At 40.3% G+C, this 27,296-nt stretch overlaps 1 protein-coding gene across 2 annotated transcripts; it reads right to left on the bottom strand.

Annotated features, from left to right (window-relative positions):
* Positions 1-1,953: 1,953 nt before the first annotated feature.
* CD99 (CD99 molecule (Xg blood group)) lies at positions 1,954-27,296 on the bottom strand. Of its 2 annotated transcripts, none has more exons than XM_042867603.1 (10): positions 27,169-27,296; positions 10,562-10,594; positions 10,025-10,057; positions 9,743-9,781; positions 8,596-8,637; positions 7,084-7,164; positions 5,689-5,730; positions 5,072-5,182; positions 4,345-4,401; positions 1,954-3,791 (listed from the first exon to the last, which is right to left on the bottom strand). In XM_042867603.1, exons 1-10 carry the CDS (start codon positions 27,224-27,226, stop codon positions 3,766-3,768), a joined length of 522 nt encoding a protein of 173 aa, XP_042723537.1. In that variant the 5' UTR covers positions 27,227-27,296; the 3' UTR covers positions 1,954-3,765. The 2 variants fall into 2 exon arrangements, with proteins under 2 accessions (XP_042723537.1, XP_042723538.1); XM_042867604.1 differs by having other exon boundaries at positions 4,345-4,398.

Below are 27,296 nucleotides of genomic sequence, written 5' to 3'. Positions count from 1 at the left end.
TTTGAAAAACTGTATTTTTACTCCATTCCTTTTCCTAATCCTAATCAACTCTACACCTTCTTTCAATTTTGTCCTTTATATCTGCCTAAGAGAAACGACATAAAGAAGATAAACATTTCAGTCTATACAAAGGTTAGGCTGTATTTCATGATCTTGACAAGTGAAATCTGTAGAAGAAAGAAGGAAGAAAAAACAGATAATCTAGTTTAGATAGTGACCTACGATAAATAGAAAACTATGGAAATACAGAACTGAGAGTGCAAATTAGTTCAGTGTACACTGAAAGCTAAGTGTATTAATGAGTTTTCCTTAGCATTCAAAATTTGGCACAGATTTTGAAATGAGCATGAATAAAAACTACAGTAAAAGGCTTCCAGATCTCATTTTTAAGAATTGCTTATTTTCACTTCCACGATTTGATGATTCTTTTGGATAAGTATGGAGAAGCAATTGAAATGGATATCACATATGAAAAGTATCAGAACATTTTTTATCAATCCTTTTACTGTTAGGAAGTACTAGCCTACAACCTCAATTCCCTTGTAGAAAAGTAACATGATGTCCTAGAACAAAATAGTGCTACTTAATATTTTTTTCTCTTATTACTGCAGATAACTTTAACAGCTCTAGGAGTGATGCCTCCAAGGAGGCAGACTGAAGAAAAAACAGAACTCAGAGATAAGCAATAGGAAAAATAGAGTACTCTGTTGCCATTCCCTTTTTAATAGTGAACAGTACCTCAGCAGGACTGAAACTGTCAGTTTGGGCCTGAACAATTTTTTTTCATTCCACTGCACAGGCAAATTGAGACCTGTATGGAAACTGGAACGAGAATTCCCAAAACAGGATCTGAAGATCACTAGCATCTCACATGGTCACGATAGGTAGCAACTGATCAGTAAGAGATGACCATAAATACACCTCAGAACGGTGAAAAAAAAAAAAAAGATACTTCATGTTTCTTGACCCAGTGAGTGTGAGAACTAATGGATTAGCATATTGGAACTAGGTGATCTCAGTGGTCCCTTCCAAAACACCCATTCTATGATTCTATGATTTAGTTACAGTGCAAGAGCAGTTCAGCTACAGCAACACAAAACCAAAACTTCAGTGAGTAGTAAGGCATATAGAAGTGTATCAATTAATAGCCTGATAGTTGAAAACTAAGTGGAACGCTACTTTTTATCCACAAATAACTAACAGAAATCCAGAAATTGGCAGTTTCTTGCTCCCAGCTACATAACTGCCTGAACTTTCACGCCTTCCCTTCAGCCTTTTCTCCCTAGATGGCAGCACCCAGTCTTTCTTCCTTCTCTCAAAACTCCAGATGGTGAAGTCATAAGTGGACGAAGCCAAGGATGAGAGCAGCTGAAATCAGCAGTACAATGGCCCAAACATTACTCGAGGCTTGCCTGCTTTGTGAAGTATAGCTGTGCCCAAATTTCATATGCCTGTTTAGAATGAAAATATGAGTAAGCTTTTTACTGATTAGCCACTTGGCCTCACAATGCCATCTCGTTTAGTTTTGATCCTCTCACTCACAGAACACAACTCAAACAATTCTGCAATGGTGTCAGCTCCTAAAGGCTGAGATGATAGCTGCATGAGAAACACTTAACTTACAGGTTTCCCACACTAAACCTTCTCTATACACTTTCTCCAGATTGCATTACCAGATCTTGGTGTTCTTGTTCAAAAGGTGCACCTTTCCTCCACACAGGCATCTTCTCTGCTCTCTGTTGTTGTCTTCTCTGCATTGACAAAAACCCATGAAAACAGCTCACAGCCCTGTTGCTAATGGCCAACTTGCTTCTAAACTGATTTTGTAAGAAATAAATCTGAATTCCCAATCAAGCAGGAAGACAACAAAGACAACCCCCCTTTGAATTCTGCTTCTCTGGTAGAGCACCAAAATGCTGCCAACATTTCTAGAAGTACTAAAAATGAAAATAATTAATTTTTTAAAATTATTATTTATTTTAAGAAAAATCACAATGATGACAAGACGGTTTAGCAAGTATTTTTTATGGCTTGCAAAAGCTGAAAAAGATTTCAAGAGTCTAGTTACCAAAAGCAAGTTTGAACTTCCCCTTCGCTCTGTTCTCAATAGACATCAATTTACTTCTGTTTCTTCTACACTTGGCACTGATATGTTTCTTCATGCAGATAAGCTGTACATTTAATTTCTTTTATTTATGTAGATCAGATGTTTACATATAAATTGCTCTTCCACCCTTGAAAACACTTAGAAGTTTTAGCACTCTTCTGTTAAAAGCACAAGTGGGGCAAAAAGAAGTTTACAAATTAATTCCATCATGACAAAATACTAAAATCTGTGTAAAGCTTTGTTGCAGGCTAAGAAATAAGTACAATAAATTCTTAAATGAATTATCACTGGCATACATTCATATTTGAATGCATAGATGTACATGTTTAATATCCAAATTCATAACGACTTCTAAAATATTCCACGAAATACCATCTTTCTGTAGAACTCTGTCAGGTGGCTGAGGCACATTAGTAAGACAAATATTGTAAAACTGCACAAAAACTAGAACCACTTAAAATGAAAGCCAACTGTTGGGCTATTCCTTCCAGCCTGAACTGCTTATTATTCCAGACTTAGTCCTTTAACTGTTATGAAATGCACAGCTTCCTATGCTTCCATGGATCTTTGAAAACTCCTGGTAGCTTCCAAAAGCCACAGCAAATCCCACAAGTGCTTTCAGCTCAGAATGCAATCACTGCCTTTCATCGCAATTGCAATCCTTCACAAATCCAAAAGCATTCTTCACATGTATGTTTAGTGGATGCTTGTGGAGTGAGGCAGGGTTGCTCTGGTCAGTCTTGTTAGTCTGTATTTGTTAACTGCAGTACAGTTTTCATCTTGTAAGGGCGTATTATGATCCTTCTGAATTCAAAGTAACACATTACTTTCTCTCCCGTTTTTGGTTCTGTGAGCCTGGTGACATTAATCCCCACTCTCCAGCGCTTCATTAACAATTCAGATTATCAGTCTTACAAAATACAGTCATGGTTCTGGCTTGTAAATCAGGCTTTCCCACATCTGACCAGCTTAGTAGCTGCTATGCAAGAATAGCCTGAGAGGATCAAGGGTCTGTGTGCACTAGTTTGGTTGTTCAGAATCTGTACCAGACAGATATAATGAAAAATATACAAAAACATCTCTGAATTTTTTATCTTTTGGTGGCTGACCAAGGCAGCTACACAGATTGTATCAGCAGCACCCACATCAAGATCCATTATCACAAACACAGTGAGCTATTTCATTTGCTTTACTTCCAGGTGCCTGCATCATATCTCAAATTATTTGGTTGGTACATTCACTCCATAGAGGATATTTAAAAAAAAAAAAAAAAGTCTGAACTGCCTAAAAGCAATGGCATAACAAAACATAAACTTCTTATTTTTTTGTAAGAGGTAAGAAAAAGTTAAACATACTGAATGCACTTGAGGCACACCCATTTGTCATAGGAGTAAAGGTAAGAACATCTCCTGTCATTAAGGCCATGTATTGGTGTGCAACACTGCTTCATAGGACTAACCATATAGAAGTACTCAGGTTTAAGTCACACTCTCAAAAATGTTTCAAACACCATGGACTGTTTTCTCACACAATTTCAGTCTCTACTGTTTACATTGTAGTTTTTTGTTTCTTTCTTTTTTTTTTTTCTTCTCTTTTTTTTTTCCCCCCAGGCAAAATGCAGGCTCTCTATCCAGTTTCAACGGTCACCATCATTTCTCTTAGTTCTCCAGAAGTGTGCGCTGAACTAAAAAGTGAGAAACAACTTAAGATTAGTACACTAAGTTAACATATGTTCTAATATATATATTGTTAAGTAGCAGCATATTTGGACAACAGTTATTTTCAGTAGACATTTGAAACAGTGGGAAAAACTCAGGTAAGCAGAGGCTTGATGCCATGAAGCCAGTACCCTGCCTAACAAGGGATACTGCATTCCAGATTTTTACTCAAGTAACCACATCCTAGTAGATCCATATAGGTCTCTACACTAGTGGTTTGTATAACCCAACATGCAGTTACAGATTGCAGTTCTGCCAATGCAGAAATGAGATGGAGTGCAGCTGCATATCTGATGGAAATAATCTTAGCCTCAGTTGCCTACATTCTTAGGAAGTCCAAGTCTAAAAACTAGGGAAGAAGGGCCCCATAATCAGGATTGAAATCTTGACCTAGAGCTAAGTTAGTTGTACCATTAGTTACAAACAAGCGATTTTCTTCACAACGTTAGATGACGATAAAGTGTATTTAAATAGGATCCCCACAAAAAACCTGCATTTCCATCTAGAATCTCCTCTTACCAGGTGGCTCAGATTGCGCTCCTCTATGGCTGTCCATATTCACATTCTCTTCATCTGCTGAGAAAGAAATAGATGCTTAGCAATGAACTTTCCCAAATTTGAAAATACCAGTGCCTGTTTGGACTGATGTATTACTACCTGCCTTCACCAATGCTAGATTGTACTAGAAAGATCAGATAGACTAGAAAGACAGAAACAAAGTTTCTGTCCCATCTATCACCTAAAGCGCTCTCCAAGTTCTCTGATCCAAGTTCCAAACCATTCAGGTGAAAAGGAACAGACCACCACAGAACAAAGATCATGTGGGGAAAAATGCCCCAGTAGATGTCAAAAACCTAATACAGAGGTAAGCATTTTGTGAAGACACATATGCAAGATTTATGAAGTCAGAAATGATTGTGTATTTTCCAGCAAGAAGATGGTCTTAATCCCCAGCCTTCTCTGTTTTCTTTAAATATTTTTTTCTTGTAGTCTCTCCTGCTCACTCTTTAGCACGAGGTAATTTCAAGAAAACAGAAACTTGAGCTGTTTGCTTCTGAAATTCTAAGTTTTGGGCACAGCCTTCTGGAGGATCCCTGTCTTGGATAGAAGAGGTTACTCCTAGTCGATATGAATCCATTGAGTTGTTAAAACTACCTGATGCCTAAAGTAAAAATTCTATCTGCCATATAAAATACAAAAAAGCAACGCTATAAGAGGTGAAAACAAAGTAATTTAGAATTCTTACCGCTTTGTTTGAAACAGAGTTTCTTCTTCTGGTAAGCAATGAAACTAGATACTGCTCCAATCGCAGTAGCAGCCACAGCACTTACAATCCCAGCTATTGCTCCCTGAGAAGCTGAAAAAAAAGGTTTTGTACTCATTATTTCAGTATTGAAAGCGATGTCAAACTTGTATTATGTAAGCTTATGAACACTTGTAAAACACAATAAACATGAAATTATAACATGAAACTGCATTAAGCAACTTTTTATATCTTTGTAATTAAATCTTTTAATTTTATAGCCATTAATTTCTCAGTAGTGTCTATCATTAAAACGCTCGAGTACGTGTGATTTAAGTTCTGCTACTTTATAAAAGCTCCCCTTTCATGACCAAACCTAAGTTATACGAATACAGTCTCTGCACCAGCATCTCTGAGACCTTACCACTTTGAATCATTTCCAAAAGAGATCTCAAAGATTTATAAAAGAAGAGCTTGAAGGTAAGAGTTCTAGATTCTACGTTTTGAAGCTAAACCCTCTGACACCAATAAGCATTCTAGTGGAATATCAGCAACGAAAGAAAAGGCACAAAACAAGTTTCAGACATGCAGACACCATGTACAGAAACTCTTGCACTTACCCTCACCATCTCCACCCTTGTTTGAAATTGAGTCCCCTTCTCCTAAAAGAATGAACGGAAGGTTTAGTTTTTATACGTCCTAAGAATAGTGGTATTACAAATTTTTTTGGCAGTTAGTCAAGGAAAATGACAAGCCATTTGCCGATGAAGGAATTCTTATACATCTATATAGCATAGATAATTATATCCATGTAATATTAAGCTTTCTGGCATTCCAAATTCCTTTTTTCAAAGCACAAGTCACTGTAATGTTAACTTTGGCACTCAGTGCTTCTACAAAAATGAGCACAGCACATCTGTGAAGGCCAATTTAATTAACTTGCCCTCCACCACAGGAGAATACTCAGTGGAGAGGAACATCACATAATTGTAGGTTAGCCTTAAAATGTGTTACCATTCCTCAAATCTCAGCCTCATTTACTAAATAGCTTTGCTACTCTCTTAGCAAAAAAGATTAAAGTTCCATAAACACTCCCCTGATCTGTCATTATAAAATTTATAAAACTTGGGCACTCTGAAACAGAAACTCACACTGATAAAAACACTGTACGTGTCCCAACAGATGCTATTTATACCTGTCAATTTTTAAGTTACCGTTCCAAAGGAATCTTGGAAGGTAAAAACTTCCCCAAAACCACCCTCAGTACCCACTAAGATGGGTCAGAGACCTGCTACATGTCAAATCCACATCAAGTTATTCAAACTAACACTGACCAGGAAGTAATGAGATGGCAGTAATGCACACAGGGCTAACTACCACACACTAATGACGACCAATATTGCGACTTGCTCCCCATGACCATCTCCATACTCAGATGCACCATTACAATTAGGCTCAGAAAACTATTTACAGCAATATTTGTAAGCTATAAAATGGTTACGTATCATTCAGTGTAGATATACCCTGCATTATTTGGAAGTCTAAGGATCAATTCATTCTGTGGAACAGGTGAAATCTGAGAATACATCTCAAAGACCATCTTGTAGCCCACTCTTGGGCTTCTTAACCACAAGAACTAAAATAAATTGAGAGTATTTCACAGAATATCTTAAACAAACAAACAAACAAAAATATCAAATACCTGGATGCCTTTAAAAACCATATTCATGATGAATTCTGAAACAAATGCCACTTTCACATCTCAGTTTTAAAATCTATCGAACTAAGCATAACAGTAAAATCCCCTGACAGTTGTTTTCACCTCTTAATTATCTGGGTATTTTTTGCCAAATGCAGAACACATTGGCTTTGAACTAAAAGATATTCTGTCATGTTTTCAGGTACCAGAACCAAAATTTTTAAAAATTAGACCATGTTAACCAGCTTGCAAATAAGCTTTTATCAAAAGTTCAGGTAGCCTTGGGATCAATAGGAAGCAGAAACTACTAACTTACCATTGCCACCACTGCTGCCACCACCTCCACCTCCTTCTCTTGGTAAATCACCATCAAATAGATCTGAATCATCAAAGCTGTCTATAAAAAGTTAAATATTATTATCTTATGTGTTCCAAGTGAAGTGTCTTTTCACTGAAAGGCACACAATGACATGCAAATATTCTGCAGTTCATTCAATTAGAATCTGTGGGGGTTCTAAGCTCAGGGTCATGGTTACAACATGTTCACATTCCAAAAGCCCTTCCAACCTCAGCTTAGCATCAGCCGAGCACTATACATTATATATATATATACATATAGATATAGACACTGAACAAATGAGAGAGGCCACAGTCCAAGATCAGGTGTTACTCCAAGCATTACTTGCTAAACAAGCAAGAACCTCTGTAGGCTACTTAACTGGAATGATCCAAGCCTCACTATTCTGTTAAAGCAGAAAAAGAACAGAAAACGAACATTTATGTTCAAAGTTGGAGCTGTGAGTGCTTTTTCAGAGTTGAGTTTCTATGTCATAACTGATCCTTTGAAACTGTACAATGAGCTAGAGGGAAGAAAAAACAAAAGCAAAAAAACGCAGAGTTCACCATGCCAGTCCTGTGGCTACTGTATTAGCTTGATAATGGGAAGAACCAATCCTTTTCCACTTCCAACAGACCCCACCTGATAGAGCCTGAAATTCTACAAGTTCTACTCCTTCCCTCTGCTGCCAAATGAATCTTTACTTTATGAAAAGCAAAGTTGTTTGAAACAGCAAAGCTAAAGCCATTTGATCAGAGGAGGTTTTATTCGGGTAGCAAAAGAACTGTACTGAGGCACACGTGACCTGCATTCAAACATACATTGTCTACAAGGCAGGAGAAGGAGCATGAACCAGGGTACACACTGCAAGTAAGAACTCTTCATCATCACATGCCTCAATTAAGGCAGCAGGATAGCTGCATCCACCTTAATCTGTTTTATTCGGAGCTGGGCAAAGACAGAGAAGATCTCTAAAGCACTATAGGAAGAGTGTGTATTGCCTATCTTTATAACACACACACACAAAAAAACTGTATTGCTTTAGTTAGGGCTTTAACAAAATCCTAAAAAAATAAAAAATATATTTTAAAAACAACTTCTTGAGCATACCTTTAATTTAGATGCTTTAAGAATGTAGATCAAATGTAGTTCCTCCTTGTTTTTTTTAAGTCTAGCATGGATTCAGTTTGTAAAGACAGAGTCAATCCAATGTATATGTGCAGTAGTATATGCATCTAACAAAAACATTGTCTCAAACACTCACTCTGTCCCCTCCTTTAAAGTTGGAAGGAAAGTGACTCAACAAGTTTGTTATGGAATTCCAAGACTGCTACAAAGCTTATTTGCAAGGCAATTTTCCCTCAGTTCTCAGTGTCATCCAAACCAAAATCTGACATGCTGTGCATCTAATTAGAAAGGAATAATTATTAGAAGTTTAACTGGGACAGTAAAGACGCATTATAATTTGAGTGCTTGTGCTAGAAACCTTACCAGATTCTCTAGGCTTTACAGGTGTAGCTGGCCTGGGGTTATCTGCACAAAAAAAAGATATACAGAGGAAAAAACAAAGAGAGGTTAAAAGATCAAAAGCAGTCTCTGGAATGGACAAAAACAGTAACTCTGGAATGGACTAGGAAAGAATGAAGTGACCAAACTCACTACTGTGAAGAGACCAAGAGCAGAACACATAGTAACCTTGAAAGACCACTCAACTTATAACTTATAACTCAGCATATATTATTATATATAGTATCAATCATTCCCATATTATGTTTTTTTTTTTTTTAACATTAGCTAGCACTGTTGTTTTGTGTTAAAAACTGTACTTTGAGTTAATGCAATTAATAGTGTTTGTTACATTTGTCTGTATGTCAGACCTTTTTATACCTGAACATACACAGCAAAGTTTACTAAGTCTTATGCAGCATTTCAATTTTAAAATCTGATTTCGAAACACCAAATTTCAGGGTTTTTTTCTACTAGATACAAATTATTTTGCTGTTTTCTCTTTTAAAAGTACCAGATCAATCTTTTCCTAGCTCTACGACAAGTCAGATCAGGTGTCTTTAGGCTCTGTGCATACTCAATATAAAGAGGCTGGCCCATTGACAGCACAGTTCTAAGACCCCAACTTAGGCTTCCAATCCTACAGAGGATCCTCTCTCTTCATTTACCTTAACCATCTGATCCACTCACCCAATTGTTTCTCAACTAGCCACCTCCATTTTCAAAATATCAACATTTGGAAACAGACTGCTTTAACAGACAGAAAACTTCAGTGCTAAATCAATCAGAGCAGCAAAAAGTCTTGTAGAGGTGTGCACGTGGTGTTAGCTCAGCTGGCTGTACCGCAACAGGTCTAATGACAGTGCCCAAAGAGCTACCAGGCATTATCTGCCTAACTAGATGTTTCTTCTACCAGGTGTATGAAAGAAAACTGACTCAACAGGTTTGTTACAGAATTTCAAGAATGCTTCAAAGCTTATTTGCAAGGCAATTTTTCCTCACTTCTCCAAAGCGTTTATCCAAACCAACAGCTCACATGAATCGCAGCCAATTAAAAATGAATAATTATTAGAAGTTTAAATGGGACAGTAAAAACACATCATGATTCAAGAATCTGTGCTAGAAGCCTTACCAGAGTCTTTAGGCTTTGCAGGTAGATCTGGCTTGGAACCTATAGACAAAGAGTGTTTGAATGGATTACTTCAGATTTAAATGCTACTTCCTGTAAGTAATTATTTATGGACTTAGTGCCACCTAGTGAACACACAGCAATGAAACAAGTAGGACTTGGCTAAGAAATGTGAGGCCTGTTACTTTAAACAACACAGTGCCCCTATTACATTTAGATAATATAGGATGGATAAACATTGCACCAAATACTTCTGAGCAGTATCCAGAAAATCATGATACTTACTAGGTCCAAAAGCATCTTCTAAGTTAAAATCATCTATGAAGAAAGAGGGGACATTTTAAGCGTGATGTGAAAACTGAATTAATTTTAGACTATTTTTTTACACAAAATGCACCTAGCAATGTTCTCACCAAGAATATAATGGCATGTCCATTCAACAGAAGTCCACAGAAGTGCATCACAGAGCTACAAGGCATTATCTGCCAAACAACATGCTGCTTTTGGAGATCATGGGACATCCCATGAGCCAGCTCAATGTAAGCACGCTCAAGATGAGCGAGCTCAGAACATGCAGACTAAAAACCAACAGCAGGAATTCTCACAGGACCTCAAAGATTGTGAAATCATGAAGCAACTTTGTAAAGGCAAGAAGCAAAAGACTCCAAAATGCAGAAATTCTTTTGCCATTAGGGAATTACTTTGTTTTTTATAGAAATATCACAGCTCCATGGGCCACTATACTGAAAAATGCAAGGTCTCAAACTGGTACATACAACTATGCTTGACAGTAAAAGGCATTACAGGGAAATCAGAACTCACCAAAATCTGATGATGGTGGCTTCACTGTAGCTCCTGTCAAGGGAAAGAGGAACAAACAAACAAAGAAGTTGAAATACAATTTCCTACACTGTTCTAAGATACACATAAGACGAATTTAAACCCATTATCTATACAGCAGAAAGGACAAGATGAATTCTACACAGCAAGGTTTCCTCTCAAGATCAGCCCCAAGGACTGCTATTTACCCAGTCACCCACAGCACACTACCTCAATACATTCACGATACAAAGTGGCTTCCCAGCACACATAAAGTAGTGTGATCTGGGCAGGAGGTTCTGATCTCTGATCACTGATCACTGCTGTCTAGTGACAGTGATAGAACCTGAAGGAATGGCTAGGAGCTTTATCAGGGAAGGGTCAAGCTGTTTATCAGGAGAAGGTTCATCACCAGGGAGTGGTCAGGCATAGAAGTGGCTCCCCAGGGAAGTGATCACTGTACTGAGCTGCTGCAGTTCAAGAAGTATTTGGACAATGCTCTCAGCCATCTGGTCTGATATTTCGGTGATCACACGTAGAGCCAGGAGTTGGACTGTGATCCTTGGGTGTCAGTTACAACCTGGGATATTCTATGGACTTGTGCAAGACCACTGCCAAAGCATCCATATCTCTAAGTTGAAAGATATGAAGTCTAGACTTGGATAAATAATTGGTGGGATGGTCATAACCAGGGGGTTGTTGTTAATGGCTCTATGTCAAGGTGGAGCTGGTTACAAGTTGTGTCAACCCACAGGGGCCTGTCTTTGGACCAGTAGTCTTTAATACTTTTATCAATGAAATAGATGATGGATCAAGTACACTCAGTAAGTTAGCAGGTGACACTAATCTGAGTGGCTCAGTTAACACTATAGAAGGGAAGGACACCATTCAGAGAGACCTGCACAGGCTTAAAAGGCCTACAAGAAACAGAATGAGGTTCAACAAGGCCAAGTGCAGGGTGTTACGCGCAGATCTGTGTACAGACCAGGAGAACAACTCACTAACAGCAGCACTGTGGAGAAGGACTTGAGGATCAAATTCAGAAGATATATACATAAAGCACTGGTGTGCTTGGCTTTTCTTCTAAGAACACAGCTACAGAAAAGGAAACGTAAGTGGCTACTGCAAAATCTGCAGAAGGGAACAAAACCAAAAAAATATCATACCATAAAACTGAACGTTTCTTCTGCTTATGGGACAGACCAAGTTAAGACAAACCACGAGTCTAGTACCAGGACTGAGGGATGCTCATGTATTTGGTGACATCATTCATTCCAAATGACATCAAAACTGAAACTTATTTTCTTTCTCAAATGATTGCACTTTTAATACCATTTGCTTTCCACAGAAGAAATATGACTAAGATACATTTCTGTGTTTGTTTGTTTGCTTTTAAAAAGGAAAAAAGGAATGACAACTGGAATAAAGATTTCAAAGGCAAACTAGAGTTTCCTTCCTTCAATGTGAACAACTGAACTACTTCAAGAAGTATAATCAGTGATTGCCTTACTCTAACAATCAAATAGAATATCACCCTGCTCACAACTAAGCAGGGAGGTAGCCCTGCCTGGGAATTTACCTGCTCCTTCATGGAAACTGACAGAGGTAACTCATGGCTTTGTTGTGGTACAAGAGCAAAGTGAATTTAGAAACCCCTAGATAAGGTTGTTAGGTAAAGATCATGGACAGGAGACAAACAGTTTTTTTAGCTGGATTTCATCACTCCAGATGGAGACCATAAGCTCTTTCTGATTCACAGATTGCAATATATTTACAAGTCACTATCTTAGATGTACATCATCTTGCAGTACAATCTCAAAAACCTCAGTAAAATGAGCAGACCCAAACTGCTAGACCAAAATCTCAGTCACCTCTGGAGTCACCCCTTCATTTAAACTCCAGCAAGAAATCTCCATATTAACAAACACAAATGGACAAAACACACAGGATAAAAGAAATTTTAAGAAGCAATTACATTGTTCTTATTCAAATTTGAGTTCTGGCTTGTTTTTCTCCGGAAGTATCTATATTTTTCCAGTTCCAGTCCTTCAAGGAAGAATGCCTGAACGAACACACACATTCATCTTTATACTTTCATGCTGTGGAAGTTTCAGCTGGAGCGGAAAAGGAACTGTTTGTCTCACTGTGACCACCTTAAAACTCAGTCTGAGGACTGCAAATGGTCTTAGTCACAGCAGTTTCTCTCTAGAAGAAGAAACCATATAAAAGAGTGTGCACACAATGACATCACTATTTTAAGAGACTGTTTTTTGCACATGATGTTCATGGAGAAATAATTTAGAGTGATACTGCTAACTGCCAATCTGACATAAGACATGTTTTGAGACAGCAATTAAGAAACTTGAGGGTTAATAAAGAAGAACTCAATCAACACTGGCTGGAATCATTCAGTATTCTGTAACCACGGTTCTACTTCCCAAGCATCCAGCAAAACGTCAGGCCCTTCAAAAACATAATTTATCTCAATAATGATAGCAAAATCATCATCATCTTACTTACCAAACTCATTACAATAATCTGTATACCAAAGTGCTTGTGGTCTCATTTCCCCATTGCTTGTGACAGAACTTCACATCTCTTAAATCACTTGCTTTTAAGACTATACCCGCTCAGCTTTTAGTATAGGTAGGAACAACTAAAGTAACAGTTCAAATATTCAGCTTGAAAAGGGAGAATTTCCGTACCAGGAAGAAGCCATGAGATAACGCAGATAAAGATACAGCATTAGATTAAAGGTAGTTGCAGGATCCAAGAGCAAACAAAATCAGCATGAATGTGCTGTGCTCCTTAAAGGTTTAAGCAGCACCCAGAGCAACTGAGCTTATGAGCATTTTCTTAGCCTAAAAAAAGATTATTGCAAATAAAGCTGATTAGCTCCATACAGCAGGTATTTCTAACTCCTGAGGCCATGAGCAGATTCCAGAACATCTCAGAAGAATTCACACCATTTTCCTTCCATATCCACGATACAAATTCTCATCAGTCAGTCCCTTCATCAGGCCACCCCCAGTAACTGGTAGAGTTTGTGTCAGATGGACTGATAAACAGCACTTAAAATGAAAAGTGAAATACTTTACCTTTACACGAGACAAAGTACTCAGAGCAACACAAGCGTTTGGAAAGCTGATGAGCCAGAAGGTATTCAAGACAGCCAAGCAGCTACATAAACAGGGGTCATTCACAAAAACTCGTTAGTGCTCCCAGATATTTACTGTTACAGTATTATTTACATTTATGCAGTACTGCAGAAGCCAGCAGCTCTGAGTCAAAGAAGTTCCTCCATGAGTCACGTGCATGGCAACACACCAAGAAAAGCAAGCTGCTATGAATCATGGCAAATTTTCTTACTTGAGCAACAGACAGATGGAATGTTGTTTTTCTAAAAACACTGGTGTTCTCCTTCCCCAGTCCTGGAAGGCAGAAGCTCCCCCCCTCTCCCAGGGCCCTGTTCACACCCCAGTGCAGAGCCTGAACACTATGGCTGGCACAGACTTGGGTGGCAGCAGGGAGCTTGTCCCTGTCCCACCTCTGAGTGCTGCCTGCTGCTCCTTCAGTGGCCTGGATTCAGCTCTACCCTTCTGCCTAGCCACTCCTCTTCATGGAATCTGCAGAAATGTTCATATTAGTGAGGCCTCTAATTTCTCATGTGGTTTGACAGTATGTCTGATGAGGGGAAGTCTGGTAGCCGCAAGTGCATAAACGCGGGAAACCAATCTAAACACATCCTCCCCAGCTTCCACTGGGTAGCTGGTTTTTACTCTCCTATGTCTCACATTCTCCTCAGGGGACTTAAAAGAAGTAGAAATATTCAACACCTAATCGTAAGAGAAGCTGAAGAAAGTACAGGAAGACCAACACAGGGAACCTTGTTTATGAAACAGTTCAAATAAGAGCAAAGTCATTACCACTCTTAGAATTGCTTCTTAAGCTTGTTTCCAATTCAGGTTTTGCCCCACTGGCATTAGTTACCAACCATAATTCACATTCTGACACTTACTTTCCAACATGCCATAAATGAGCAAAGCCGAGATAAGCAACTGGATCACAAAACTAACAAACAAAAACCTGCGAGGAAAAATGACATTATTCTCCAAATATAACTACAAGAACTGCCTTCCAGGATTTGAGATGGAGAACCTGGAACATGAAGACCACTTGCTGTGGGCAGAGGAATGAACATACGCCCGCACCATTGCTCTCAGCCAGGGCAGAGGTTCTCAGCAACGTCCCTCTGTAACAGCAACACAACTGGGACGTTTACTCCCATTGCCAGGCAGCAGTTTATAATTAGTTCTGCATGAAGTCTAGTGGAATTAAATCCCACGTGGTTGGCTTTCAAACCCAGTTCCTCCTATAAGGATCCCCCTATTAACACTGCTTTTCACGTTTAGTTTCTACCAGATGCACAGAGTGACAGAAAACAAAACAGCTTTGCATAAAGTTGTGTTCTGAACAATAAAGCCCCCTCCTCTCTAAAATAAATACAGTCCAAACACAGATAACAACTGTAAAATAGACAAAAAAAGGAAAGACAATTTTCTGCATTTAGGGAGTGTCTTCTTTCTGCACATCTGGAGTTTTCAACAACGTATCTGCCTGGAATGAAGTCAGCTAGGGCTCTGCTGCAAACAGATGTGTAAGACTAATAAATATCATGTTTAATTTTTGAACAGCCATCCAAAAGCTGTTTCCCTGAGAAAGTTACTTTATTTGCACCAACCTGGAAAATACAATATCTAAAAAGTTGGACAGTAACACAGTGTAATTTTTTTTTTTCCTGATCTGGCTGCTGGGAAATAGATTCTTAGACTAATCTGTGCTGTATTAAATTTTTGAGTAATTTCTTCCCCCCTTAAAGGACAGTTTAATACTTTAGGTTAAGACAAAGTGAAAGCCTACAAAACTACATTTAGATTTAACAGTATTTGCTTAAACAACTGTAATCATCTGAGTTACTTTAACAGAACGTGATAAAACAAGCCTTTCACTGGGGAAGAAAACCCTTCGTCTCAAAGCACAGTTTGGGGAATTTTCTCTATGTAAAAGCTTCTTGTGCACTGGACTACTTTTGTTGCCCCTTTGAGCAGTAGGAAGCAATGAAAATACGATGGTGCTCTGAACATCAGCTGTAAGCAGAGTTTCCCAGGAAGGATTTGATGTAGGAATAAATGTACAGAATGAATAGCTGTAAATCAGCAGAAATTATGCAGAAGAACTGGGCACACCACAAAGCTAGAGAATTAACACAATGACAACAGTGCTGCCAAATGCTGAGCAGCTTATCCAGAAAAGGAGTGAAAGAGAACTGCACAATGGTTACACGATGTCTGAGGACGCCTGTGAGTCCATTCCGTTGAATAGCAGTAAAGCTAAAAGCAAATATTCAGCATCTTAGCGACTATCCCCAGAGGCACCCTCCAGGCTCAGCCATCTTGCGGTTCTGTGATGTGGGTCAGCTGTAGTTACTTGACTGAATTGTTCTACAAACCTCCGACAAGAAAAATAAACCACTCAGTTGCCTTGCAATTCCTTTTTACCGATGAGAATTGAAATGTATTGTTCCACTGCACAAAGTTAGTAAGCAGAGACCTAAACAACACTAAAAAGGACTGGTAGAAGAACGTTTGGGCATGACAAAAACAAAGCACTTTTCATATAGAAATTACAAGGTAAGATTAGGGATACTGGGACAGAGAAAACCCTTACTGCAGAAAGCCTTATTTTCTTGAATCAAAAAGGGTGGGAAAACATTGAAAAAGTGTCGTGCTTTAATAAGGTGAATTCAGAATGCAACTAACAAAAATATATTAGAGATGTTCATTTTACTTTTGTTCATTTCTTACCTGTGGTTCCAGGACAGCCTGATGACACTTCAAGATGGCAAACATCACGTACTATGCTTATTGCTATTTCATCTAATACTTGACCTCAAACAGGCACATAAAAAGAATACTAGAAGCAGTGAGTGCTTTTATAAAAATCAAATACTAAGTTTCCTCCCATGTAAATTCAGAGACTAAGGCAAAATGTGACTGGCAGACAGAAGCTGCAGGCATCTGATCAAATACTGCAGAGCCTTCTATTATTTACAACCTACATGTTGGTACTTGTACCTGCAAGTGATAGGCATAGTGAGAATTTCTTCTAATAACTGCTCTTCAGTTCTTGGTACTCTCTCTCATAACAGTCTAGACCACAGAAGCATTGCTAATAGCAAGAAGCTTGATCTTGTACCCAAGTTTAGAACTTTTGTAGCCATTCAGCAGCTTGCACTTTGTGCATCTGCAGTATGTACCAAAGATAAGCTGTAACAAAATCTAATTTCTGAAGAGATAAGTTAGTACAAGTTTAGAGCAGGATGAGCCAAACATCGTGGTTCTGTGAGCTATATTATAATGCCTCAAGCTAAAAAAATCAGTTAATAGGCAATGCCAGTCCTACAAATTTGCTTCCTCCCAAAGCAGCAAGCTGGTCCTTATCCCTAGGGCCACTGCAGCCTTGCTTCAACACAGCATCTAGAGAATCCAGCCCTGTCCCACCAGCCCTGAGATGGGCAGGGAGCACCTCACTGCCCCTCCTCCTAGGTCGTAGATGATGCCACAGTCACCATCACTGGGAGGCTCAGGGATGTGTCTACGGTGCTTCTGCTCTCCATCACTGCCCCTTTTGAAACCCACACCACAGTGGGACTGGCAGCTCAGAAGCAGTCTTGGAAAGCCCTACACTCAAATCTCACCAAAACCAAGCAAAACAGTCATGAGGCAGCCACTTCTGCTTTGGCCACTTTTGGAATTCTGTCTTGGCTTAGCAGCATCCATAGTAGTCTTTTTCTAAGCCAAAGAAACCAAAACCCTCATAGTACATTTTGCTCACATTCTACAGCTTCAAAGTTTATGTTGCTCAACTGACAGGTCTTCAAGCTTTCACCAAGCCTTGCAGCTCCTACTCACATAGCCTACATTTCCATAACCAGCGGCATTCCTACACAAGGCTCACATTTATTCTCCAAAGGTCAAAGTCAGCATGCCAGCACCTCATCCTCTTCTGAAGCCAAGGGATCACCTTACTTCTTGAGGATTTCTGCACCTAAAGCTTCAACAGCTTTTGTCAGGAACCTCACCATAGTGGACTCAAGTCTCTGAAGCCTTCTCCTCTAAAGTGTGCACTTCAGAACAGAGAGCATATCGCAAGCAGCCAGAACTGTACTTAGAAAGCTGCGGAGCAGTATACATATTGATGGAAATAAGCAGTCACTGGAGCAGACGGTGGGGCTGGGGAGGACACACACACCAGGCTGACACTCGTGTTTGTGAATGTGAAAACCTCACAGAGATAACTGAGCTTACAACTATCACCAAAAAAATAAGCGAACTGCAACGGAAAAGCCACAATGGAAGTAAACCAAATGGTCAGTCTCAAATTTCAGAAAACTACTTTCTCCAGGAAAGTTGCTAACTCTTCCGAATTGTGTAATTTAATAAAATTAATGGTTCTCTGGAATCAGCTAGTCCATCAAGTAAATTAGTGCTATTTAATTACTAGAGGTTTATTTATACTTTTACTCGGATCAACATTCAAATTTCTCTTTTCACTGAACTCTTTACGTGGTACTCCTTCCAGTTACGTGCAGAGGATGGGAGAAGCTCTTTCAGGGCACTGTGCAGTCTCCTGAATATGTTTTAGAACAGAGAAAAGGGAAGAATTAAGGAGCCAAGATTGACTGCCAATTAACTAAAAGTTCCACAAGCTCAACAGCTAAAGAGAGAAAAATAATCTTTACTGTGATCAAGGAAAAATAATTTAAATAATAACTTATGGTGAACAAGCCTTCAGAACAGAACTTGGCCTTCCATTTAGAAATTCCTCCTTTAACATAAAATTTGAGATATACACTGACAATGTACACAGAACTAAGACAAGAATACTCTTCTATTTGCAGCAGTTCATTAAAACTATGGCTCTGTAAAGCAGGGAAATAGTTTTAGGTCAACTGGCATTTGTAAGCTGACAACTCATTTCACAGCCTGATTCTCTTTTACCTTTCTCACAAGAACTCATACCATTTCAATACAGTTTATACAGTAGCAGCAAAAAAAGACTCTTTAATCTAGTCAGAAACATTAACTGAACAGAGAACTAGTTTGCTTTCACAGACTCTTTTTCATTAGACATGTGTAACTATGACCAACGAGATTTTTCAAGAACTCCACGTCTTAAAAATAGCTCCCACAGCTTTTGCTGAAGGGCTGAAGAGAGAGACACTGCATTTTACAATCTAGTTTTCCTGTGGGGAAGGTAGCGGCAGAGGAAACCAGACCTGATGCAATTATTTGCAATGACTCAATTCACGTTTTAATCCACTTCTATGAGACTGAATCCTTTCTGGCACCAAACAAGCAATTTAAAACAAAACCAATATAGTTATGCTGAAAGTGTTTCAGGAGCAGCAGGGACACTTTCCTTCCTGTACATATTTACTTGCAATGAGTTGAGAAAAAGCTGCAATAAATGACAATTAAGTGAGACAGGCCTTCATGATTTGCACTTCTTTGCACAGTACCATCATTGGTATGGAAACATGCAGAACTAACTTCAGCCACAAGACATGTGACGTGATATCAACCTGCTTCTCTGAATGAAGAGGAACGCTGGAGGCTTGCTTTTCTTTTCAAATAACAGTCTCTTGTACACGAAATTGCTCCTTAAGAAAGTATTGCTGAAAGGCAGCCATGCACACAGGTCAATGTGACTATGTTTCGTTGCCAAGCAGGTAGATAAACTAAACAGACTAGTTTGATCATGTGCCACACTTCTTGCTTGCTAGTTGCCACTGAGCTGAATGCTTTCACAATGAGGTTTTCTTTCAGTTTCCTGTCAAAAAAAAGATTTTTACTTCCAATCCTTCATTACTAGAGAAATGAGATAAACCTTTCCTCCTGTACCAAGGCTACATTCTTGAGACACAGTAGGTCTGACATGTTCGTGTACACAGTAAAATATGTGAAATGCATTCAGAATAAATCTTGAGCATTTCTAATTCAAGTGCATTTGCTGAAAGCACATCTATTTTGCTATATATATATAGACAAAAACATTTATCAAGAATTTTCCATACCCCACCCAGGAAACACTTTCACCATCTCCACTCATGCTTCTATTTCCCCCTCTAACAATAGAGCTACCACTTGCAGGGAGCCATTATGCATGCCAGGCTTTAATCTGCCCTATACACTTGCTCTTTTGTAGAATACCATATGAAAACAGTGGGAGCAGATGGAAGAATTGTCCTTAGGGCAGTATGAACCATATGCTGAAGGGAGCAGTGGGCACAGGGCTGCCAGCAGAGGAAGCAACAAAGATGAAATGGCAACACCGGAGGGAAAGGAGAACAAAAAATGGGCAGGGAGGACAGATTAGAGTCAGAGAGGTTTGGGTGCAATAAAGTTGTCAGCTAACTATAGCCACATGTTTCACAACCACAGTTCTTGCCTGAAGTTTTTTGGGGAAAAAAAAAGGTCCATAACTTTACTCGGTTTGCAAAGACCTAGTCTTTTCAAAAGGCCAAGCTGCTGTGAAAAGAGGAGCAGGAAGCAGTGCTGTAAACCAGATGTAGAAGTCAATGGGTAGAAAGAGTTCTGATCTGAAGAAGTTACTGCTATGTATCAGACTTCTCTGCAACATTTTGGAGAGGCAGAGGTGGGGAATGATTGCTCAAATGATTGCTGAATTCAGGATTCAAATCCATGACGCTTGGCCTCCAAGATGCTTTAAGAAACACAGAGGCAGGAAGAGATTTCTGGCACAAAAGGAGAATGCAAACAGGCATGTACAGCTGGAGGCAAGTGAGGAAACAAGACTAAAAGATAGAGAAAAAGATAACTCTATCACAAAGCTTTCTCCATAGGCTTCCCTGAACCCTTACCCTGAAACTTCTTGCTCCTCCAGTGCTGTCTGCTTTGTCCAACAGTTGCATCAGGTGTCATAAAAATGATCTTTCTGTGCACATTCACTTCACTTAATTTGCTCTCATGGAAGTATCAGTTGAACAGATTTTCACTTATTCTTTCCTTTAAAATACTGGATTTATTTATAAACAAAAGATGCAAGCAATACTTTCTTTGGTTAAGCAAATATATATATATATATATATATATATATATATATATAAAAGAATAATAAAAGAATAATAAACAATTTAAAATGTCATTTTTAATAAAACATTCATAACAAACAAGAAGTCCAACGTGAATACTACAGGACTCAAGCTAAGAGGAAAGTAGAGCTGAATTACCATCTGCAGCTAATTAACAGTTGCCTCAGTCAATAGCTTTCCTTTATGAACACAATTAAAGACAGTTTCTTAAAGTTAATAACTTGTGAACCCTTCACAGATGACTGAAATCTGTACAAAAAAAAAAAAAAATCACCAGCATAAACAGGATTTGTTATGTAGCCAATGATGTTTTGTGATAAAACCTGACTTAAATTTAATTTTGTTGTTGTTGTTGTTTAAATGCACTTCAATTGATATTTTTCTCTAGAACGTCTTAGTTCTTGGTGGCATAAGTCCTGCCTGTAACTTTTCTAGATATAGAACAATTTCTGTAAAATGTTATCAAGAAATCAGATGTAGGAACTATACTAAGCACTTGGGCTATTACAAAAATTTGTGTTATAACTTTTTGGAATTCTCCAAAGAAAACAGTCTAGAGTCTTGCCCTTCTGGGCTCTCCAGTCACATCAAAGGTGAAGAATAAGCAAGTTTGAAAGAAATCCGTGTATAGTCTCAGTGCAATAGTTTTGTTTTCAGCACAGGGAAAACGTGCTTTCTTGCAGCAAGCAGGGAAATCTTTTCCAGACCACAGTTTACATTGCAAGTGTATCAACAAAGTCTTTTTTTTTTTTTTTTTTTAAATGGAAAAGCAAACTAAAATTTGCTCTTATCACACCAAGAAGCCTTCTAAATGGTAGCTTTTGGAGTATTGGTCCAAAGTGCAAAAAAAGTGACTTGGGGAGGAAGCGCAGAGACCTCCCAAAGCCACGATAAGATACATAAGTTAAAACACTCTTTCTCCCTATGGGAAATAACAGCAAGGCTTGGGTAGCAGGGGGCTACAGGGTGCCCTATATGGCAGTAAGCCACGACCTGCCCTGTGCTGGTTATGGTACATTGATGCAGTGCTGACAAAACTGCAAGAGTCACCGCAAGTCCCAGAAGAGCACCTATGGCCCAGCTTGAGCATATTTAAGAAAGAACAGCAGGGATTTGGAAAGATGCAGGGGGAAAGACTGGCAGGGGAAAATGGTGCTGGGAACACGCTCTTGGATGGAGCAACTTGATGGCACACTAGTGTGTCCCTGAGGGTCCCCAACCCAAATGACCAACACTGGTCACACACCCCTGAGGGAGTTTTCTCTTTCTTAGTATACAAATTTATGATAAGATGCTTGCAGTAACTAGCAGGAAGATAAATTCAGAAGTTCCCAGAGTTGAGACTGGCTTATCACAGGAACTGTTGGAGAACACTGACAGCATCTAGACCTGGAACAGCGCAGGATGAGGATAACAGTGAGGACTCCAAAGCTCCAAACAGAGCCTGAGTTCCCAGATTGGGAAACGGTGGTGGTGTTTAAAATAGAAGTGCAATGTCCACTCCATATGGTGAAGATTTAAACGAGGTTTTAACCAGTGGGAAATGCAGAATCACAGGGGACCCATGGCATGAAAACGTCTGCCAGCCAGAAGGAGAATGCTAAGAAGCGGGCCAGCACTGCGCAGGAACCAGGAATACCAGGAAGGAGATACAGTGGCCGTGGTACCCCTCATTTGTGGCTCCAGGGCTGGCTGTTTGCTCCCAGCAGGGCTGGGTGATAGAGCAACAAACCACAGCAGCGGCAGAATGGAAAGCAATATAATAGCCACACAGAGAAACAGCTACTTCAACACATGGTGTGGATGTGTGCATCTACATTTCAAACATCAGCAGGTACTGTGTACCCACCGCAGCAAAGCTAGCAGTGAGTTGCTTGAGGTTTTTCCACTCAGAAAGTAAAATGTAGGCAGTATGCTAGAAAAAATAAACACACATACTTGCTGGTACCACGGAATGTAGCCTAGGCTGGAATCAGATACCAGCAGTCATTTGAAAAAACACAGTGGTCCAAAAAGGAGAGAAAGATTGTGGAGTAGAGTGGGTTTATCATATTCCCTGTAATCCCCTGGCATCCAGTGAGGCAAATGATACAATGGCTTGTTTAAAACTGTGCTCCAAGGAAAGAAAACTGCAAAGCTAGGAAGCTGCAGAGCTAGATAAGATAAGGGCAGGATATTATCATAGCAGCCCTGCATAAAAATCACATGTACCAAGTTCATCCATCCACATGACAAAATACTGGCCAGAGTTTGTGACAAACATCTGTTTAGGTTGTGATGATGTTAAAAGTAGAATTTAGAACAAGATGAACGTGCCAACAGTTCTTCAATGCTTGTTTCTCAAAAATGTTCTGGGCACAACCTGAGCAGGGTTTCAGTAGCAGAAGGCTGCAGGGTGCCCTTTGTGGGAGAAGGCCCTGAACTGCTCCTAGACATAAGGAGCAGCTCCACGAGGCATGCAGAGAGGCTGCTGAAAGGACGGCAACTGGAGATGTGCTGCGGGCAGGAAGAGCACCACGTAGAGGGGGTATGTCCCTGAAGATCTGCAGCCATGGGCCCCTCTCACCAGGGCAGGGACAGCCTGAGGGACTGTGGGCAACCCACAATAAGGCAGAGGAGCAGAGGCAAACCAGAAAAAAGCTGTGGAAAGAAATCATTAGACATATGGCCTTTCTGCTCTGCCTGTCACCTCACCGAAGGAACAGTGATGGACTGAGTACAGACATCAAAAAACAGGAAATTAGAGTAGGAAGGCAGGGAGGAGAGGTGTTATGCTTAAAGCTGAACCTTAGAAAGAGAAACTGCTGAAGTCTTTGATTGATTCTTTTTCTCCACACTCAAAGCCACGATTCAGTTCATGTTAAGTGACAGCAAGTCAAGACTGCTCTGGTTATGACATTCTCTCAAAGCACTTATACTATACTCAAAAGTGTAGGCTCCTGTGCAAGAACTTGGAAAAGCAGTTTGACTAAAAGAAAGAGGCCTGCCCCTGTCAAGCTGATATTAACTGATGAAGATTACTATTATTACAGTATTTCACTAACACACCTGTCACTTGATGAAATACAACTTCACAGCAGTGAGAGGTTCAAGACAGGGTTCTGCTTTAGCTCTTTCTTTTTCAAGTGCAGTGGACTTCATTACACACACACCAGAGTAACATCAGAAGACACTGAAATTGGTCTTGGCTGGATGGCAGCAGGCTGAGTCACATTTAACTCCGGCCAAGTTAAATCACTGTAACTGCAGAAAGACTAAGGATTGTTGCAGTGATGTCATTTTGCTGTAGCAGTGCAGTGGCCATTTTATATAAATAATAAACATTAAAAGCTCTTAGCCATCTCAGCTTAGAGGAAACAAACACAGAACAGTATTTTCTGCACTTTCCATGTTCATGCTGCCATGTATGCATGTTAACATCCCTACTAATAATGCTTAACTGAAACTTAGATGTAAAAGGCACGCAGCTGTACAGCCCACAAAGCAGATATCAGTCTTCAGCAGTTCCTACACCATGCCCCTGCTTCAGATGAAAGCTCTATCCACAAGATTATTCACTTAACGCTGTCATCAAACTAACCGTGTTTCCCAATGCTGACTTGCCTCAACAAGAATCTAGAGGACACAACTCCTCCACTCACAGCCCTATAATTACAGCAGCCTTAGGAAGAAGGGATCTCTTTCTGTAACACACCTGAGGCTACTGATTTTGTAACAGAGATATGAAGGCACCCAGCATTTTCCTCACCACCCAGTGTTCACTACCACAACCACTTCTGGCAGCAATGGTATTTCAGTCAATAAGCTCTACTCAATTCTTGTGAGTAATCATATTTCAAGCTTATAACCTTTGAGTCTTGAGTCCTCACTGAGCAAACATCTTTTGGTCCCTCAGAAGTACAGAAGGAAAACTGAATCTTCTGCCTGTTTGCAAGATCTAGCAATTTTCTACTGTTCATCGTGCAAGGATTTTATTCTCCTGAGCTCTTTACATAAATTGTACTGAAAACCTGTTACCTAATACTTCTCATCAGTGCAGTTTGAGAAGCAGATACCTAAAATTAGATGCCAGGCTCATCCGGTGGTTTTGCAGAGTTAAAATGGCAGAGTCAACCTCATAACTCACAACCAGCCAAAGCAGGAAGTCTCTTTCCTGATCTGCTCCCCTCCTCCCATCTCGTTTCCACTCTTTAACTCTCAGCCCTGCCACTCCTTTGTGCTGGCTCCAACTCCTCTCAAACCCTGTGCAGAACAGGCTCAAAGCATGGGATTAGCCCTTTGCTGACTCATCAGGCTGAATCATCTCAGTACTGTTCAGATGGGCACTAGATCAAATGCAGATGGAGAGAAATGGGAGGATCCCACTTCTCAGCAGAGGCAAACTGTTAGATTGGCCATATATAATCACAGAATCGTTTCAGTTGGAAAGGAACTCTAAAGGCCATCTAGTCCAAACCCCCAGCAATGAACAGGGACACCTACAGGTACATCAGGTTGCTCAGAGACCTATACAGTCTGACCTTGAAAGTTTCCAGGGATGGGGCATCCATACTTCTCTGGGCGACCAGTTCTGACGTCTCACTAGCCTTACTGCAAAAAACTCCTTCCTTATATCCAACTTAAATTTCCCCTCCTTTAGTTTGAAACCACTTCCATTTGTCTTGTCACAGTAGACCCTGCTAAAGTCTCTCCTTCTTTTCTTATAGCTCTCCATTAGATATTGAAAGGCAGATAGCAGGTCACCTCAGAGCCTTTTCTTCTGCAGGCTGAACAGCCCCCAGCTCTCTCAGCCTGCCCTTGTAAGAAGATATAAAGTGATGACATAAAAACTTCTATTCAACCTTCCTCTGCATTCAGCCTCAATGATAGTTAAATTCCAGCTCTGCTGGATTTGCAGAGCTCATGCTTGGAGAAAAAAAGAAAAAAAAAAAAAAGCTGTGAAGTTAAAACTGCAAGCTCTTCTACACAAGCTGAAAGTTCACCACTGTTTAATAACACACACAAATACTCATGATAGATTGAATATTGTTTTAACCCCGATGCCTTTCATGTGCCTAAAATGCATGACTCAATATAAGTTCTCACTCCCAAGGCCATAGGCTTGTGTGCCTGGGTTCTGGAAGCCAACAGTCCAAGGGAAACTCATGTCTAAAGCTGCACAAGAGCTGAACTGCTTATAGTGTAAGTTCCTTAACTTATTATGGCAGTTCTGTGAATTCAGACTATAAACAGCCTACCAACAGTGAAATACAGATTTTCACAATCACAGACACAATCCAGGCTTCACCTTTATTTTGATCTAAGATTGCACCATCAGTGATCTGAAATTCTTCTGAGCAGCTCCACCCTCCCCAAACTAACATTCTCCAGGATTCTTAGGCATTCATAGGCATTTTGTTTCAAGAAAGAGTTCCCAAATTCATTGTTACCTAATTATTTGGTTTATATTATCAGCATAGACCAGTACTCCGATAAACTAACTCAAGTTTCAGAAGCAGTCCATTAAAAATGTAATATCAGTTTCTTCAGCACTCCAAACCGAATCCCCAAAGGTGCTTTTTGCACTACATTTCTAGGCAGCGCATTCAGAAATGCTGTTTCTGAGCGACTCCAAATACTTCTGCACCTTACAGGCATCGTACAAAAAGATCTTGTAGTCCAAGGCTATGAGGACTGTTTGCAGAAGAGCAGATTTTCTAAGTAATTAGTAAGACGGAGTCAGTTAATATACAATTGTACTATTTTTCCACAGTCCAGATTTGCTAATCCAGCAGTTCAGACTGCAGTGTGGCCGTAACAGCAGAACTCAATTCAAACAGGCTTAAAGCCAAATCGCTTCTCGCATCCTGCCGTGCCTACAGCTCTCAGCTAAGGCTGGGGGACGGCATCCTTCCTTCCATCCCACATCCTACCGCAAAGAGATGCAGAGACGTAGGTTTCCAAGGAGTTCACAAAGAACTTGGGAAAAAAAAAAAAACAAAAAACCAAAAAAAAAGCCCAAACACTAAAGCATAACATCAAATAAGCTTATTAAAGTGGCCTAAGGAAGATTTCTGATGAGTACGCCCCCGTTGCCCGAAATCCCCGTAACCCCGCTCGCTTTCCTAAAATGGAAGAGCGCCGCAGCGGGCGGTCGGGCACCGCCCGGCCCGACAGGCAGAGCCCCGTGGTGAGGCAGCGGGCTCCCCGCGCAGCGCTCATGGCAGGACTGCGAGCAGGAGAGCCATGCAGAAAGTTCAGGGGCACTTTTCCACTTAGTCGAAACTATAAAAACAAAGCAAAGGAGGCGCCCGCTCTCGCTCCGTCCCGCCGCCCCCCATGCCGCGGCCGCCTGGGGAGCCCCTCGCCCCGGGACGCGCGGCGGGCGGCGGCCCCTCGCCGAGCCCAGCGGGGCTGGGGGGGACCCCGGGCGGCCGCTCCCGTCGCCCCTCCTCACCTCTGACGGGGGCCAAGAGGGCGAGGAGCGCCGCCAGAAGAAGCCCGCTGCGCGGCATGGCTGTTGCCCGCTAAACTCCGCTTTCCCCCCCTCTACGGGAACGCCGACAGCCACCCCGCCCGGCCGGC

Source organism: Lagopus leucura, unplaced genomic scaffold (genome assembly GCF_019238085.1).
Source record: "Lagopus leucura isolate 7727_CA_CO unplaced genomic scaffold, USGS_WTPT01 Super-Scaffold_100001, whole genome shotgun sequence".
Classification (NCBI taxonomy): domain Eukaryota; kingdom Metazoa; phylum Chordata; class Aves; order Galliformes; family Phasianidae; genus Lagopus; species Lagopus leucura.
This window is presented reverse-complemented; position numbering and strand designations above follow the sequence as displayed.